We start from the raw sequence: 18,324 nt of genomic DNA, 5'->3' as shown, positions 1-18,324 counted from the left end.
CACAGGTCTGGGCCACGAGGGGATCTACAGGAAGAACGGTGCCAAATCCAGGATCAGAATCCTGATGGAAGAGTTTCGCAAAGATGCTCGAAACGTCAAACTTCGGATCGGAGACCACTTCATCGAGGACGTGACAGACGTCTTGAAGAGGTTCTTCAGAGAGGTGGACGACCCCATCTTCATGGCTGACCTCCACCCGCTGTGGCAGGCAGCAGCTAGTGAGTCCATGTCACCTTGGACCAGACTCAAGGTCGTGAGAGTGCAGTCGTCAGTTCTGAGGGCTGGACATGTCTCTTGTTATACTGCACCTGTCCATAGAATGAGCAGAGTTAATCAGTGCAGGTGCTCAGGTGTCAGATCACTTGATTTAGTTAATTATTTTCTGATAATAATAACAATACAATACAAAACAATTTCCTCAGAGATAAGGAGTGTACAAGTAAAACAATAACAACAATCTGCAGGTTCTAACCTTTTTCGCCCCAAACCCTAAACCCATGATAAGCCCCAGATTTCCAAATTGGGTTTTCAGCTACATGCTAATGGCATTTGGGTCATACTTTCACATAGAGACTTTATTTGAACATTAAACTATGAATTTTAGCTATTGATGTGTATTTCAAAGTTTCAATAGATATTATAATGTTTAAGTAATCACAGTTCCATGATCACGATAATTTTGGGAGAAATATGGGGATGATTATGCAAATTAGCAAAAAATCTGTAATATGGTGCAAGAGGCATTTTTGTAGAGGACTGTCAGGAGGATGTGTATGAAAAATTTCAAGTCAATAGCACTTGTGGCTTGGCAGGGAGAGGCTTTCGAGGTTTACACCCTATGTTATAGCGCCCCCATCTGACGGATTGAGATCCAATATTTGGAGCAGCATTTGGACGTCATTTATATACAACGTACCAAGTTTCATGTCTCTGGGTCCTTCCAGCTTGCTATAAATTAATAAAATACAATGATGGTTAATGATGAATATGCCATGCCCACTTTCACCTATCGACATGGCACTCAAGAAGTCAATACTTGCCCCTAGAGCATGCATACCAAATTTGGTGAAATTCCGTCCAGTGGTCTTTGAGATACGCATGTGTAGCATTTATAGCGCCCCCTAAAGGTTGAGCTCAACATGCTTTGGTAAGCAGATTCTTGTTCCTGTGGTGAACCTACCCACAAGTTTTGTGATGATAGGGCAAAGGATGAGGAAGTTATGGCCAATCATTTCTAAGCTCTGCCCACTGCAAAAATACATTGGTCCGTGGCGGCCATGTTTTTTGACCAATCGGGCTCATTTATAGTAGAAATGTGTATTTTTATCCCCCGAAGCCGTATACCAAATTGTGTTGATAGAGTCAGTCTTTCAAAAGTTCTGTTCATTGTACTGTTTTTCAGATTATGCAAATTTGCAAAAAATCTAGGTGGGCAGAGCTTCATGGTCCAAGAGGCTTTTTTGTAGAGCACATGGAGCTGGACTTGTGTGTCAAATTTCAAGTCAATCAGACTTACGGTGTGAGGGGCGTGGCCTTCCCAAAAACGCATTGTCAAGCCTTAGTTACAGCGCCACCATCTAACTGACTGGACTCATATTTTAATAAAAGTTGATGCACATCATTTCAACTCATTGCGCCAAGTTCAAGTTTTTGGCCCATTTCAGCTCACTGGAATTTGAGCTCAATCGGCAGACAACAAATAAAAATGATTAACCAGCACAATTTCAGATGGGTTTTACCCCTTCGGGGTTAGAACCCTGATAATGATAATAAACTGGGTTCTACCCCTTCGATGGAAGAAACCTCAGGAAGAGCCACAGAAGAGGGATCCCTCCTCCAGTACAAACAGACATGCAATAGTTGTCTTGTGTACAGAAAAGAGCAACAAATCACAGTTTAGAAGATACATTAACAGAAAGTGTGATACAAATTATATGTAAAGTGAGTGGATCCAGGAGGTGACTGCGCAGGACGAGGCATCACCAAGTGGTGCCTGAGCCACACAAACTCCTGTCCACCCCGGTGGCCTGGAAGAGGGCATGCCACACAAGATAATTAGTAATAGACAGAGAGAGGCATCAAGATTTACAGAAGTATAGATATGAGGATATAGTGAAACAGAGGAGAGTAATGATCCAGTGAAGCCCAGGGTGTGACAATCTATATCGGTCAGTATTTCAAGACAGCAGGAGCCCGGAAATGGTCAGGGCCCATGGTCCATCAGAATGGAACCTGAATGAATGAGAGGAGATGAGAGATGATAGGATTGGTGTAATATGATCAAATTTTCTTGTACGTAGTAAGAGTCTAGCTGCAGCATTCTGAACCATCTGAAGACTTTTAGTGCTCTCATGCGGAAGACCCAAAAATTAGGCATTGCAATAATCCAGCCTACATGCAAGAAAGGCATGAATCAGGATCTCTGCGTCCGCGGTGGACAGGTGGTAGAAAGCGATCTTGGTAATTTCTTTGCTGATCAAAAGAGAGTGTAGAATCAAAAGTAACTCCTAAATTCTTGACGGTTGAACTTTGAGAAATAACTCAGTTTATCTGAATTTAGGAATTTAAGCAGGTCTCTAATTTCGTGATTTGAGATTTATCATCAGCTTTTATGGGTGGAAATGTATTCCATAACTTAACTTTGAATAATTTGGCCGACAGGTGAAATATATAAAGAGAAGAGCAAAGTGCCCAGAACAGAACCCTGGGGACCCCCAATACCTCACATCAGTAAAAATTGATGAAGTACTATTTTAAGAAACACATTGTGTTCTTTCGGACAGGTACAATTTTAGCCAGGCAGAGCCAAGCCAGAAATGCCAAATTGACTTTCAAGTCGGTCTGACAATATGCCATGATCTATATTATCAAATGCAGCGCTGAGATCCAGTAACAGAAGCACTGGGGTAGAGTTAGATTCTAAAGTAAAATGTCATTTACCACTTAAGTAAGGGCTGTTTCAGGCTCTGAAAATTGACTGAAAAGGTTCCATGAGAATATTATTATGCAAGTAGCGTGAAAGCTGTTGGGACAAGACTCTCTCCAAGATTATAGAGAAGAAGGGAAAGTTGGATACTAGTCAATAATTATTTAGAGATCCACGATCGAGGTGTGGTTTCTTAACCACAGCAGACTTAAAACTAGCAGGGACATCACCGGTCATGAGTGATGAGATAACAATATTTAACATTGTAGGTCCCAGTGCTGACCATAGCTTTAAACAGTTTTGCCAGAAAGGGGACCAGGAGGCAGGTAGTTGGTTTTGAGGATGAGACAATTTTAGACAATATCTCAAGGGAGATATTGTGTGTTTAGAGCTGAGACTAACTGAGATCGGCAGAAGGATATTTTTTAATAAACTTCTACGAGGAAGCCAGAGATGTGAGTTAATTTTGACTCTGATCTCATCAATTTTATTGCAAAAGAAATCTAATAAATAATTTGCATTAAAGGGTGCACAGCTCACGGACTGTGTTTTTTGAGTAAGTTTAGCCACGGTGTTGAAGAGAAATCTAGAATTGTGTTTATTATTGTTTATTAGGCTGGAGAAATATGCTGTTCTAGCAGTATTTAGAGCACGCATGTCAGGTTAGGGGTTTAAAGGGGAAAATTATGTAAAGGGGAGGTGGACCCAAATGCAGTTACACACGGGAGGCAAGGATAAAGGGGAACAAAAGGCGAGCTTTAATTTAAAGCTGATGGCAAAAAAAACCCTAAGGAGCATGGAAAAATGAATCAAGGACAAAAGCCAAAGTAGCATCGCAACAGCAAAACAAAGTAGCAAAATAAATCAGTTCAACAAAGTGCAAAGAAAAAGGCAAAGTACAAAACAAACATGGAAATCTCAAAACCAAAACATACCAGACAGGAGCATGGACAACCAAAGACAGAATACAAACAATGACCAGACGGGGAGTGAAGGGAAACGCACAGACTAAGTACACAGACACTGATTACAAGACGAGGAAGGAAGCCAGGTGTGATAACGAAGGGGAGGAGCACAGAGGAGTAGACCAGGAGGGAACAAGGCTGACAGACAGAGGGAGCCAGAGGGGAGAACAAGGAGACAGTTAAAGGACAAGAGACACAAGAGGGCATGGAAATTCAACCAGGGAAATAAACAGGGGAACTTAAAGGACACATGAGGGCATGGAAAAACAAAACATGACACAGGACATGGTACCGAAGGACATGATAATAAATCAAATACAAAAAACCAAAAACCAGATACAAGCACAAACACAAACAGGAATCATGACAGCGCATATAATTTAGTACATAATTTAGTAGTATGAATGCCGGGCTGATATGACGAGAAGTAAAAACATTTGTGTCACTGATAAAGGGAAAGGCTAATGATGCTACAAATATATTTAGAGATTGGTCTGACACAGCAGAGGAGACGGAAGCAACATTTAGGGTTGACACATCTAGTCCATGGGAACTGGAACCACTGGAATGAGTAGGTTCATGGACAAGCTGAATCAAGCTGGAAACATCACAATCTCAAAAAAGCTTTCCCTAGAGGGTCAGAGGGCTTATTTAAGTGGATATTGAAATCCCCAATAATTAGGATTTTATCTGAGCGAGTCACAAGATCTGCAATAAATTCACCAAATTCTTTTAGGAATTGGTAGTAAGGCCCTGGAGGTCTGTCCAGTACAACCAGGTAAAATCCTGTTCCCGGGACAAAGCTGTTACTATTTTATGAGGATGGTTTTAAAACCAGAGCCTAAAATGAAGTGAATTTAATATCCTGGTTGGAGCTTAAACTGAAAATAGATTTGTAGATTAGAGCAACACCTTCCCCTGTTTAGAGGCCCGAGGAACATGGGCGTAGTTACAGTCAAGAGGAGAGGCTTCATTTAATGGCAGAAAAGTATTAGGCTTCAGCCAGGTTTCACATAAGCCAATCATGTCCAGCTTATGCTCAGTGATCAAATCATTAATCAGTAATGCTTTGGTTGACAGTGATCTCATATTAATAAAGCCAAATTTGAGGGATTTAAGCTCATTGGAGCAGTTTCCAATGTCCGGCCGTTCGGTGGAACTTATGGTAGATAATTTAGGAATTGGAACAAGGCACCTTTTAGTTGGGCCTTGTGATGTTATCTACTTACTTTATCTAAAGGTAAGGTGATGCAGTAGTGATCCTCTTTTACTTCAACAGATTCATTGGCAATGTTCAGGAATTTCTTGTCCTCCACTGACATTTCACTTTTTTCTTCATAGCCATTCTTATTGAAATCAGTTTTATATTGACTCACCAGGAGTTCTTGCAGGTCGACCAAGGATATCCTATTTGCTGTCACTGTAGCCATTTCCTCACCTTTGCCGCATCCCTCTAGTGGTCCATTTATTACCCAGCCTAACAGGGTTCTTACAGCATAGGGTCCATGTTCTTGTGAGTTGATCACCTGCCAGGGTTTCATCATGTTTGCTGCATTCATTCCAATGAGTAGGTCAATGTCAATGAGTAGGTCAATGTCAAAATCTATCTGAGGTAAATGGACTTCACTTAGGTAAGGTCATTCCTTTAAATCCTCCTGTGTTGGGATGTTGTCACTGGCATGGACTTTTGCATGTAGACTTCGGGTATAGGCATGAATTTTGGATGGATTATGCTGGCTCTGCTGAATTGGAGGTCTCACCTTTGACCTGAAAGTTGATGTGAAGCACACTGGGATGCTTTTGGTTGCAGATGTTGCATGACAGACGGTCCTTGCAGTCTTTGCTTATGTGCCCTTTACACCCACAATCGAAGCAGGGTCCTTTTTCTTTTAATAGGTTTAACTTCTCCGTGTGCATGTTTCCTCTTGAGGTCAGAGCAGTGCTCCAAACTGTGAGTACCATCACAGCAGATGCATTTGGGCTTCAGATCGTTGCTGTTCAAGTTTTGAGCAACTGGAGTGCTCAGAGTTGCCACACTAGTTGCATAAGATGACTCGGGCCCAGAGATGGACTTAGTAATATTGGGCCTTTTCCTGCTTCCAGCGGACTCTTGTATGTCTCCAAATATTGGGTCGGAACATATCTTTGCCCATTTCTCAATGAACTGAACAAGATCTGTGAATGTGATACTGCTGTTGCCCTCCCCCGGCTATTGTTTAGGTTTAGTCTGCCATTTATCCTGCAGCTTGTAGGGCAATTTCATGACAAAGGCTTTCAAGGTGGAGGCTACATTCAGTTATTTTGTGTAATCCAGCTTTGCCATGGCATTACAGCATCCTTTGAGATACAAGGCATAGTCATTTAAGGCTTTTGACTCTTCATACTTAATGGTAGGCCAATTAAGTGCTTTCTCAGTGTAAGCAGTGGAAATCTTATACTCATTGCGGAAATGTTCACACAACAAGCATTTGGCTCTGAGATAGCCTTGGTTTCCATCCATATGCTGGCAACTTACTGACTGTCTAGCTTGGCCCTTTGTTATTGCTCAAGGTAAAACCACCTGTCGTGAGCATTATCTATTTTCATCTCAATGTTGTGCTCAAAAGATGAGCTGACCAAAACTGTAAAATGTCCCCATCAAAGATGGTAACACTTTTAGGTGGCAATAAAGACAATTGTTGTGGCTTGACTAGCATAGATGTGATTTATTTTTGTCTGTTCAATATGGTAATCAGTTACTAGAAGCTGCACTGTCTTGTACTGGCCTGCACTGTTCCTGTCCTTGTTGTGTTATCACAGGACCTACTGTGTCTGAATGTGATTTTAAAATAACATCAATAACATCAGCCAGCTGTCTGTATTCTGTACTGAGCTCAATAAACTTCAAAATAAAATCATGTACACACTTCAGGTGGAAGCACTATTGTTGCAATTTTGTCGCTGATTTATATTTAATCAATCAACATTGTAATGTTAAAACCATTCATTTCTTAAATGTGACATACATGTTGATCTTGCCACTTCTGTCTACGTAGCATTGGTAGGCCTGTCTATATACATATCGATTCAATACGTCTGTCATCAACACAACTGCATTAACATTAATTCGGTCAATAGGACATAAACTCTGTCCATGTAGCTTAGCGACGTCAGTTCATAGAAAAACATTATGCTTGTTGAGCCTAAAGCCTGTCTTAACAAAAAAAGCACTTGTCATACATAATTGACCTTTTAAGAGTATAACAGTAGTTAAGTAAAAACATCTACATTTAATATGGAATATGTATTTCATGACACAGGAAGTTATGTGTCTGCTTGTACTGTAAATCTGAAGATCTTTTAAAGAGCTGAGGCTATATATTTAAACTATGCAAACAACCTCAGCATACATGTGGAGGGCAGGAGTAGTTACTTAAAACCATATCAACATATAACCATAATTAGCCTCTGCTTTTTATATTTTAAGTACAATATTTATAATGTTAAATACATTTTTTATTGTGTGCTATTTCTGTCTATGGTTTCAGCTAACTCTGCATGATACACCAGAAGGTCTTTAGAAGACATGTAGGCCATATTTTTACTATGCTTAAATATATAACAATGTCAGCTTAGGTGAAGGGCAAGAATAGTTAAAACTATTCATTATCTTCGAATGCATTAACTAACCCTAACCCCCCAAACCACACATAAAATGACAAAATGATCAAAAAATCAGCTGCCCTTTATTCAGCACAGCAACAACAGTAGTGCCCTACAACACGGTTCTGTTCATATCACGATTTTGTGGTCATGGTTTTCGGTTTGGTTTGGTATACACTGATTGTTAGGAAAAGCAATATTGTTTTGTATAGTCAGGTTAAAACCGAAAGAATGAGGCGCTCTGACATTTGCTACATCATTGTGACAGTCTTAAGTTAAAAGTAGGTAGATCTGGCACTGCGGGAGCGGTGATATTGCTAGTTCCAACAAGCTTTTCATTTATTTGGCAAAGAAAGTTATCTTTAACAAATTTCTCTAGTAGCTTATAGTCTTTGAGTGGCATTAACCTGTTGGCTTAAGATTCAAGATTCAAGATTCAAGAAAACTTTATTTATCCCGAGGGAAATTGTCGTGCAACAGTGGTAAAACAAAGTGAGAAAGGAATACAAAAGTAATAAATATAGTAAAGTAATAAATAAACAAGTTACTAAACAAGTTACTAAGTACACAGAATGTAAACCAACAGTGAACAGCATAAAACTGAAATAAAAGTACACAATAAGATTGAATAAAGTGACAAGTGGTATAAGATGAAAAAATAATTTTAGCAGCAGCATGAAATAGCAGCAATTTACTAAGTCCAGTGCAGGAGATTTACAGGGTCCAGTGCACACTCAATAAGTGATGGAAGTGATAGGGAATGATATTGATTTGATTTGGCTCAGGTGACAGTGTCTCCACTGTCCCTCCCGTGACCAGAGGTGGATGCATTAAACAGTCTGATGGCCTGAGGGAGAAAAGACTTCCTCAGGCGCTCCGTGTTACATCGGGGTGGGATGAGTCTGCTGCTGAAGGTGCTGCTGTGTGATTTTAGCACCTGGTGGAGAGGGTGAATGTTGTTGTCCAGGATACTATGCAGTTTGCACAGCATCCTCCTCTCAGACACCACCACCAAAGAGTCTTGTTGGACCCCCAGGACGGAGCCAGCCTTCCTGATGATCCTACTGATCTTGTTGGCGTCTGCTGCCCTCAGCCTGCTGCCCCAGCACACAACCCCAAAAAAGATGGCACTGGCTACCACCGACTGGTAGAACATCCTCAGCATGATGTTGCAGACATTGAAGGACCTGAGTCTCCTCAGGAAATAGAGTCGGCTCTGGCCCTTCTTGTACACAGCCTCTGTGTTCTTGGCCCAGTCCAGTTTGTTATCCAGGTGGACTCCAAGGTATTTGTAATCTTGGACCACCTCAACAGTCACACCGTTGATGGAGACAGGTGTGTGTGCGGCTTTCCTCCTGTGGAAATCCACCACCGGCTCCTTTGTCTTAGTGGTGTTAAGATGCAGATGGTTATTCTTACACCAACCGACGAAGGAGTCCACAACGCCCCTGTACTCCTCCTCCTTCTCCTCACTGGTACAGCCAACAATTGCAGAGTCGTCCGAGAACTTCTGCAGGTGGCAGGTCTCAGAGCGGAACTGAAAGTCCGAGGTGTACAGGGTGAACAGAAATGGTGAGAGAACAGTTCCCTGTGATGCCCCGGTGCTGCTGACCACAGTGTCAGACACACCGTCCTGCAGTCTGACATACTGTGGTCGACCTGTCAAATAGTCCGTGATCCAGGAAACCAGGTGAGGGTCCACCCGCATCGCCGTCAGTTTGCTCCCGAGCAGGGCAGGCCGGATGGTGTTGAACGCACTGGAGAAGTCAAAAAACATGATTCTCACAGTGCTTCCCGATCTGTCCAGATGGGTGCTGGCGCGGTGGAGCAGGAAGATGATGGCATCCTCCACTCCTAGTTTCTGCTGGTAGGTGAATTGAAGAGGGTCCAGTGACGAGCTGACCAGGGGCCGAAGAGGTGAGAGGATCAGCCTCTCCAGAGACTTCATCAGGTGGAACATCAGTGCCACCGGTCTGTAGTCGCTGGGGGTGCTGGGACGCGTCTTCTTCGGTACTAGAACCAGGCAGGATGTCTTCCACAGCACAGGGACCCTCTGCAGACTCAGGCTCAGGTTGAAGATGTGCTACAGGACTCCACTCAGCTGGGATGCACACGCTTTGAGGACCCTCGGGCTGACACCGTCGGGACCTGCTGCCTTGCCTGGGTGGAGTCTGCACAGCTCCTTCCTCACCTGCTCTGCTGTGAACGTCAGTGTGCCATGTGTGTTGGTGGGGATGGGGGGAGATGATGGTGCGGTAGAGAGGACAGGTAGGGTGAAGTCCGGAAAGAGCTGTGTGGGAGGGGGGACAGCAGGGCCAGAGGTTTGGAGGTGGGTGGATGTGGAGAAGCTGGGGGAGGGGTAGTTTGGAGCCCTCTCGTCAAATCTATTAAAGAACAGATTCAGCTCATTGGCACGTTCAATACCCCCCCTGTTGTCTGGCTTCCAGGTGGTTTGTAGCCAGTGATGCTCCTCATGCCGTTCTACACTTCCTGCAAGTTGTTCTGCTGGAGTTGTTTTCCAGCTTCCTCCTGTAGCTGTCTTTACCCTGTTGGATCCTCTCCTTATGCTCCCCCTTGACCCGCCTCATCTGCTCCCTGTCACCCTCTCTGAAGGCCCTCTTCTTCCCATTCAGCAGGACCTTAATGTCTCTGGTGACCCACAGCTTGTTGTTGGGGAAACAGTGTAAGGTCACTGTAGGAACAACAGTGTCCACACAGAAGTTGATGTACCCTGTTATGCAGTCCGTGAGATCATCAAGGTCCTCCCCATGCGAATCACAGAGCAACTCCCAGTCAGTTTGTTCAAAGCAGCCCTGCAAATCCTCAATGGTCTCCTGTGACCATCTACTAACAGTCCTGGTGGTCACAGGCAGCCGCTGAACTTGAGGCTTATACAGGGGTTGCAGATGGATGAGGTTGTGATCTGACCTTCCAAGTGGAGGAAGGGCAGTGGAGCTGTATGCCTCCTTAACATTGGCGTACAGCAGGTCCAGTGTCCTGTTTTCCCGGTGGGACAATCCACAAACTGCTTGAAGGTGGGCAGTGTTGCAGCCAGAGTGACATGGTTAAAGTCCCCAGATATCGCGATGAATGTGTCTGGGTGTCGCGTCTGTAGTCCCGTGATGGTGTGTGTGATGTCACACGCGAGCGCAGCGTTTGCCATTGGAGGGATGTAAACAACCAGGAAGATCACGTGTGAGAACTCTCGCGGCAGATAATATGGCCGCAGACTCACGGCCAGCAGTTCAATGTCCGGGCTGCACACACGCTCCTTAACCGTAACATGCCCAGGATGACACCACTTGTTGTTAATAAGAATAGCAAGTCCCCCACCTTTCTTCTTGCCACTCTCACGGTGTCTCCTGTCTGCCCGAACAGTCTGAAAGCCGTCCAGCGTGACGTTAGAGTCTGGGATGTCCTCATGGTGCCACATCTCCGTGAAACACATAACGCTGCTCTCACGATACACCCGTTGAGTCCTCACCAAGCCCGCCAGCTCGTCGATCTTGTTCACTAGCGACCTCACATTCCCCATGGTGATGGAAGGGAGATACGGTTTATATCTGCGCCTCTTCTCCCGTTGTTTACGACCAGCCTTACGTCCCCTGTACTTCCTCCTCAGCTCTCTGGGAATTTCAGGCCTCTCCTGTATCAGCGCCGTTGGTTGTAGCAACAACAGCTGATCGCTGCTGCTGCTCGACACAGCGCCGGAAGTTACATTCGTCCATAGTGAAATAAGCTAGCTAGCTAGCTACAGACTATTGTTAGCTTACATTTCATCAACATTCAATCAGCGCAGGGAAACGTTTAACAAGATATTCATATTAAATCATTGTCCTTGCTCCTTTTAGCAGACTTAACAGACTAGTCAGCTCCACCCCAGCCTCCCCATAACTATCCCCCCGGTCCCAGTGAAGAGGGTGAGCAACACTGTTCAATGACATGCTAGTTGGCATCATTGCAGGGAGTCTGAGGGGATTTCTCTGTCTCTCTTGCTCTTTTTACCATTACAAAAAAGAAAATGAAACATTTATTGATGACAGAAATTCACACACAAATTATTTACTCACATATGATCAATGAGGCAGAGTATGATTAAAATAAACATGTCATTCGAACAGATATGTGATGTGCATCAGCAGCAGCAGTAGCTGTCTGTCAGCCCCCTATAAAATGAAAATAGCCTATAATCCATATTTATTTCAGAATGATTTTCATGCATTATAAACAGTTCTGAAATAAAATAACATTTTTATGTGTATATATATGATATAGCTCAAAAAAGAGGAAAACATTTCTGGTGCATACAGAATGTGTGACAACACAACTCTCAATACAATCAGAGAAGTGTTCATATTTTCTGGAAATCAGAGGATTAAATCGCAACAACCATATAGCCTCATATATGTATTTTTTCACCCCTAATCCAATGCCATCATCTGCCTCCCACCCACAAGGGAGACAGTGAGCAGTAACCACGTGACTGTCATGTTGTTCTTTTCACAAATATGGGAATGATAGTCAAAAATATCATTAAAATGCATAGTTATATATTAACAGCATCAAAATGTTTCACCAGCCTATACAACGGCCCAATTACATTTCTTTTCATGTGGCCCAAAATCCCTGGCGGCACCCCTCTTGATAACTGAAGCGCTTTGTTCAAATTAACAAACTTAAAAGTTCTTTTTCTCGCAAAGATATTACTCAGTATTCCTTAAGATTCCTCTTCCTTAAGAAGAGATTCTTCTTAAGATACTAAACAAGAATCCTTTCAAAGTTTCTTCATTAACATACCGATTGATCTGGATTAACTTTGGGCCTTCAAACTATCCAGAGTGGCACGCACACTTCCTTTGTTCCAGTTTCCAGTTCCATGCATCCAATGTCATCCAATGTTCCTTTATTTTGTTCCAAGAATCCATCAATCCAGAGCAGATTTTTTACCAAAATGTTGTAGCCTTTTCTGCTCTCTTTTTGTTAACTGAAAGCTACCACTTTGTGGCTGAGCTGGTTTCTGATGTGTGCAAGTTAAAAATGAGGACATGAGTGGTTCAGGTTGGTCCATATGACCATTTATTGTTACCAGTTTCTTTTACAGAAAAAATGTTGTAAATAGAAATAAAATAAACTGAGAGAGGCCTCCACATGGTATCACACACAGTCAAAAAATTGTATGCTCTCCCAGATGCTGTGGCTCCCAGTTCTTAAGACCTTTCCCCTGGCTCCACCTTCAGCAGCCTCCCAAGTGACTTCTAGGTGTGGACAGACATGTGGTCACACAATCACTCACTCAGCCTTTTACTCACTCATTCTCATATAAAATACACACACATTGACCAGCCATTGACTCTTACTCTAGCTGTGGGTTCGTTAAAGTTAGACTTGATGCACTGAATGATTTAGTGTTGAATCCAACATAATTAAACTTGTCTTTGAATGGTTTGGGGACTACTGTAATTATCGCCTCCGTGTAGGAGGGAGGGGTCTTCGCTTTAGTCAGATTAAATGTAGTGTGGAGTAATGATATCAGTTCTTTACCAAACTTCTAGTGTCACTCAGAGGGAAATCCATCACCACAGGTGCCTTTCTTGATTTTAATTTTCCTATTGCTTTCTGAATTTCGTCTATTGTCATCTTTGCTGTTATGTGTTCTTTTTTTTGGTGCATTTTGAAGGTAGGTCCAAGAAGTTGAGGAAAGTCTTAATATCACTCTGACCTGAGGCTCATGGCTGGGTGTAAAGTTCCTTGTAATAGTCTCTAAAAATATTTTCAATGTCCTTTTGGTTCATATTTAGGTTGGTTTGTTTTTGGGTCATGTATTTAATTGACTGTAGTTTCTGCCCGTTGTTTCCATAAACGTCTCGCCAACTATTTCATTGCTTTGGGGCCTGATTCATAATAGTTTTATTTTAAATATCTTGCCTTTATTTCTGCGTCATGTAATAGTAAGTTATTAATTTCTTTTGTCACCTCATTTATTCCTTGTTGGATTTTTGGATCAACTTTCCCTTTTCCCTTATGTTGTTGCAGAATTCAATTCTGCTAAATGAATCTTATTCATTTTTTCTCTTTTGTAGTTACTTGTTATTGCAATCAATTTTCCTCATATAACTGCTTTCAAAGAATCCCATAATATGGCTGGGTCTGTTTTCCCATTATCGTTACCAGATAAGTCTTTATGTCTGCTCTAATTTACTCATTATTGATTTATTGTTTTACATCCTCATATTGAAACTCCAAATTGTATCTTTTTGTCTCCAGTTCAAGTGAATCTTCAGATAGATGGCACTATGATCAGACACGTCTGCTACTTTGATCCGACACACTTGTAATTTACCTCTGTTCTCTTTCTGCATAAAAAAATTGCTGGTTCTTGTCAGGCTTGGACAAAAGAGAGGACTCAGATGCAGAAATGGCAGAAGTAATGTCAGGTTTTATTGTTCTGTTTTGCTTTAGTCAGAATGATAAATCAAAGGCTATGAAACTCTGAAGGACATACAAAACGAACAAGACATGAAACACACAATAACAGAAAGCGCTCCCAAAGGAGGAAAATCTACTCTGATATAAAGTTCTATAACTATGAAAATTAATCAAACAAAAACACTCCGAAGAGGAAAAGCACGCAGGCTATGAAACTTATCTACACTCACTATATTCAAAAAGGGTACAACAAAAAGTGCTCCAGAAGGAGGAAAACAAAAGGCTACAACAAAAGCTAAACTGAAACTCAAAACCCTAACCAGAAAATATCAAACAAAAAATCACTCTACTAGAGAGGACAAAAACAGAAAATAAAACGTGGCAATACTTAACATGGACGCTAATGCAAGACTGTGGAACAGGGCTTCAGTAAACGACAGGACGACAAAATACTTTGGCAACGCAGACAGGGGAAGACAAAGATTTTATACACATGGGGGAGGGGAACACAGGTGAAAACAATCAAGGGAAGGGCAAGTGACCTGAAACGAGAGGAGAGTTACTTTCAAAATAAAACATGAAATTCACAAGACAGACCCCAAGACAGGACAAACCTCACCGCGATGTGACAGTTCTGGAGTAAACAGAGTACATAGTTGAGTAGAGACTAAAATCCATCCGCAGTTGATGTAGATCTCTCCACACTTTAAAAAAAACCCATTTCCTCCTATGTATACTTGTATGTATACCAGTTTTGTGATGGATTTCTTATTTCTGTTGAAACAAGTTGTATCTATGTCATAATCCGTTAACACATTAAGGTCTCTCCCACAAATACATGTGCCCTCTGCTTCCATTGCAATAGTATCAAATAGAGATTTAATCCCTTTTACAATAATACCTGTTTCCTCTTTGTCTTTTATTTCTTTTTGGCACTCAAATTTGATTACATTAGACATCAGTGTTGCTACTCCTTATTTCCAAGCATTGGAATGTGAGATGTAGAAGGTGTTTTTGAAGCCAATTCTAAAAAAAAACCACATTTGTCATGCTCCGCTTTCGATAAATGAGTAAGAAGTTTATCTGTGTCTCTTCCTTCTAATTTTGGTCATTATTTTAGCTCTTTTGACTGGGTTTCCTAAGCCATTCAAAGACAGGAATTCCATTTCTTCTTGTTTGGTATCCATAAACACTATTCGTTCTGTAAACTTTGTGATGATAGCTTTGAAATGTGGCCATTCTAACTACAGGTGTTAGCTTGCTCTCCTTAATTGAGTGGGTTATTTCTTTACCTTGGGTTATTTTTATTCTTTGTTTTTGTTGAACCTCTACTTATATTCTCAATTTTAGAGCTAGTCATCACATGTGTCAGGGGTTTTAGCGGGGTTTATTATGTTGGCATGTGGGACCCCCTGACTTCTGTGTCCATGCTGCTCTACCATTCCACCCGAAGTCCTCAGTATTGATGCTTTTTGCTCAGTATGTTTTTACATCTCCCGTGTTAAAGTCTTCAAGAGTCATGTTTTCATCCTCAGAAATCCCTCAGAAGAGACAGAGGTTGGACCGCTACAAAGACATCATCCGGAGTCTTCCACGAGTCAACAGGACCACTCTGGCTGCTCTCATCAGTCACCTGTACAGGTGAGTTTCACACCAGTGCACCTGCGGCACTGATATGTCTGTTGTCCAGAACACCGCTGCATCATTTACAGTCGGCTCAGTCTGATAACAGCAGGACGAGAATTCCTTTGTGTTTTTTTTGGAGCAGAAGCAGAAACAGTTAATCATGTGTCTCAGGGTCCAGAAGTGTGCTGACCTGAACCAGATGTGCACGAAAAACCTGTCGCTGCTGTTCGCTCCCAGTCTGTTCCAGACTGATGGGAAAGGAGAGCATGAGGTGAAGATTGTCGAGGATCTGATAGACAACTACCTGTATGTCTTCGATGTGAGTACAACTCTGAGCGGAGCTCAACTCATCTTCCTCTGAGTCATTAACTCTCAACAGACTTCTACTCCTGTTCCAGATCGACGAGGAGCATCAGACTCAGATTGAGCTAGAGATCAGCCTCATCACCTCCTGGAAGGACACTCAGGTTCTCTAATACTCTAATGATGTCACATCATAACTTTACATGATTAGTTATACAAACATCACAGAATGATTTACAACAGTTTGAATCAGTGACATATATGAACATCAGTACAACGTCAGTATTCAGTTGTTAACAGTATTGATAATAAGTTAATGATAAGGTGATAATATGTTTGTTAAATGTTGATACCAAGATGGTAATTCGAAAGTGATACATTGGTAATAAGCTGATTAATGAATAATATGTCAGTAGTTCTTGATTACTTAATAGTAATACGTTGGTAACAAATTGATTATTTATATGTTGGTTATACATTAGTAATGTGTTTATAATAACTTGATGAATTAATAAGTTGATAATAGATTTATTTGTGATAAGTTGGTAATTAGTTATTGATAAATTGATTACACATTGGTAATAACTCGATTAACTAATAATAGGTTGATAATGAGTTAATGATAATTTGGTAACTAGTTGATTAGTTAGTGATCAGTTGTCAGTAAGTTGGTAATTAAAGGAGTCAACAGCTGTGAGCTCCTTCAGGTCGGGTTGATGCAGATGTTTGTGTGCAGCTGTCTCAGGCTGGTGATCTGATCATTGAGGTGTATCTGGAGGTGAAGATACCAGATTGCTGTATTACTCTCAAGGTAACTATAATTAATGCTGTTCTTGGTAATCTATTATTCTCAAGGTAACTATAATTAATACTGTTCTCAGTAATCCATTACTCTCAAGATAACTATAATTAATACTGTTCTTGGTAATCTATTACTCTCAAGGTAACTATAATTAATAGTTTCCTCAGTAATCTATTCCTCTAAAGGTAACTACCATTCATACTGCTCTCAGTAATCTATTACTTCTAAGGTAACTGTCATTAATAATGTTCTCAGTAATCTATTACTTTCAAGGTAATTGTCATTAAAACTGTGTTCAGTAATCTGTAACTCTCCTTACTTATATTTTTTTCACTGAACAAACAGACTATAATAAACCAGGTCAAACAACTGACTGTGTCATGGTAACATTATGTTGGGGCTCTGATGTGAACTGCCTCACCCAGCGCATGCTGGGATAAACAGGAAGTGTGTTTTCAGGTGTGACTTTTGACCCCTGCAGGTGTCTCCCACCATGTGTGCTGAGGAGCTTACCAATCAGGTTCTATTCATGAGGAACATCCCGCCTGGGGACAAGGACGTGTGGATGACATTTGAGGCCTTAGAGGATGGACAGCTGGGTGAGACAGACACCTGGAAACCTATCTCTCTCGATCTCTTGTAGTTTCTGGGCTGTCTTCCTCAAAAATGTTGGCGTGTAGTAGGTTGATAAAAAAATCTGCGGAGGCAAGGTTGGGTGGAATGATAGAGCAATCTTTATTAAAACAGACTTGAGCCTAGCGTCCGAGCAGAGTGTGGCCCCACATCTGATGTTCTCCAATCTAGGGCAAAGTAATGCCAAACGTTTTTGCCCTTCTTGCCCTATCAGAACTCCTATGCCTTCGCTCTTAGGAATTCTACCAAGTGCCACCCCCCGTCTCTACTCGTGGGACCCTTCTTAAAGTCCCTTGGGCAGTACCTGCTTACTCCTAATTGGTCACTGTGGTGGGTTGAAGGTCCATCTATCCAATCAACTAGAAAAGGAGGTGTTCTATCTCCCATAAATGACCAAATCTGTTACTGTCACTCCTTCGGGCTTGTACTTCAGAATTACCTAGATGAGCCCTCTATCCTTTTCTGGAGATGTGCGTGTTTAAATATCATCCTCCATCTGGAACAGGAGTCAGGCTCCATTTTAGTCCTTATGGTGGCCTTGTCCCCTGCTAACCTTTGACCCACACAGCTAAATGCTGACTCCTGTCAGGTTGGGGAAAAAGGGAAAAGGTGGACCCAAACGCAGTAGACACGGGAGGCAAAGATGGGGATAAACAAATGGCGAGCTTTAATTAAAGCTGAATACAAAAATCAAAAGCGGAAGAACGGGGATGGAAAAACAAAGTAGCAACTAAGAACAAGTCAAAGTAGCAAAGCAAAAAAAATAAAAAGTTCAAATCAATGTCAAAGTACAAAATCAAACAGAACAAAATACAAAATAAATCCAAAACCTACCAAACAGGATCATGAGCAAGGATCAGGAGCAAGGATCAGGAGCAAGGAGCAGACATAGAACATGAGACAGGAGACAAGGAAAAACCAAAACACACAACACAACAAGACATAGAAAAAAAGGACATGAATCAAAACCAAAAACCAGATACAAGAACAAACAGAAACAA

At 41.7% G+C, this 18,324-nt stretch overlaps 1 protein-coding gene across 3 annotated transcripts in view; it reads left to right on the top strand.

The window, feature by feature from the left end:
• Window positions 1-18,324, top strand: part of arap3 (ArfGAP with RhoGAP domain, ankyrin repeat and PH domain 3) — a 100,378-nt gene that overhangs the window by 52,866 nt on the left and 29,188 nt on the right. For 2 of the 3 annotated variants that reach the window (XM_037076593.1, XM_037076595.1), the window contains 6 exons: window positions 6-218; window positions 15,495-15,600; window positions 15,757-15,904; window positions 15,984-16,052; window positions 16,625-16,699; window positions 17,172-17,289. In XM_037076593.1, the coding sequence (XP_036932488.1) occupies window positions 6-218; window positions 15,495-15,600; window positions 15,757-15,904; window positions 15,984-16,052; window positions 16,625-16,699; window positions 17,172-17,289 (729 nt within the window). The remainder of the gene's footprint in view (window positions 1-5; window positions 219-15,494; window positions 15,601-15,756; window positions 15,905-15,983; window positions 16,053-16,624; window positions 16,700-17,171; window positions 17,290-18,324) is intronic. The other variant, XM_037076594.1, reaches the window with a different exon arrangement.

This window comes from Acanthopagrus latus, chromosome 18, assembly GCF_904848185.1.
Source record: "Acanthopagrus latus isolate v.2019 chromosome 18, fAcaLat1.1, whole genome shotgun sequence".
NCBI classification, from domain to species: Eukaryota; Metazoa; Chordata; class Actinopteri; order Spariformes; family Sparidae; genus Acanthopagrus; species Acanthopagrus latus.
The sequence above is the reverse complement of the archived record's forward strand: the minus strand, read 5'-3'. Positions and strand labels throughout refer to the sequence as shown.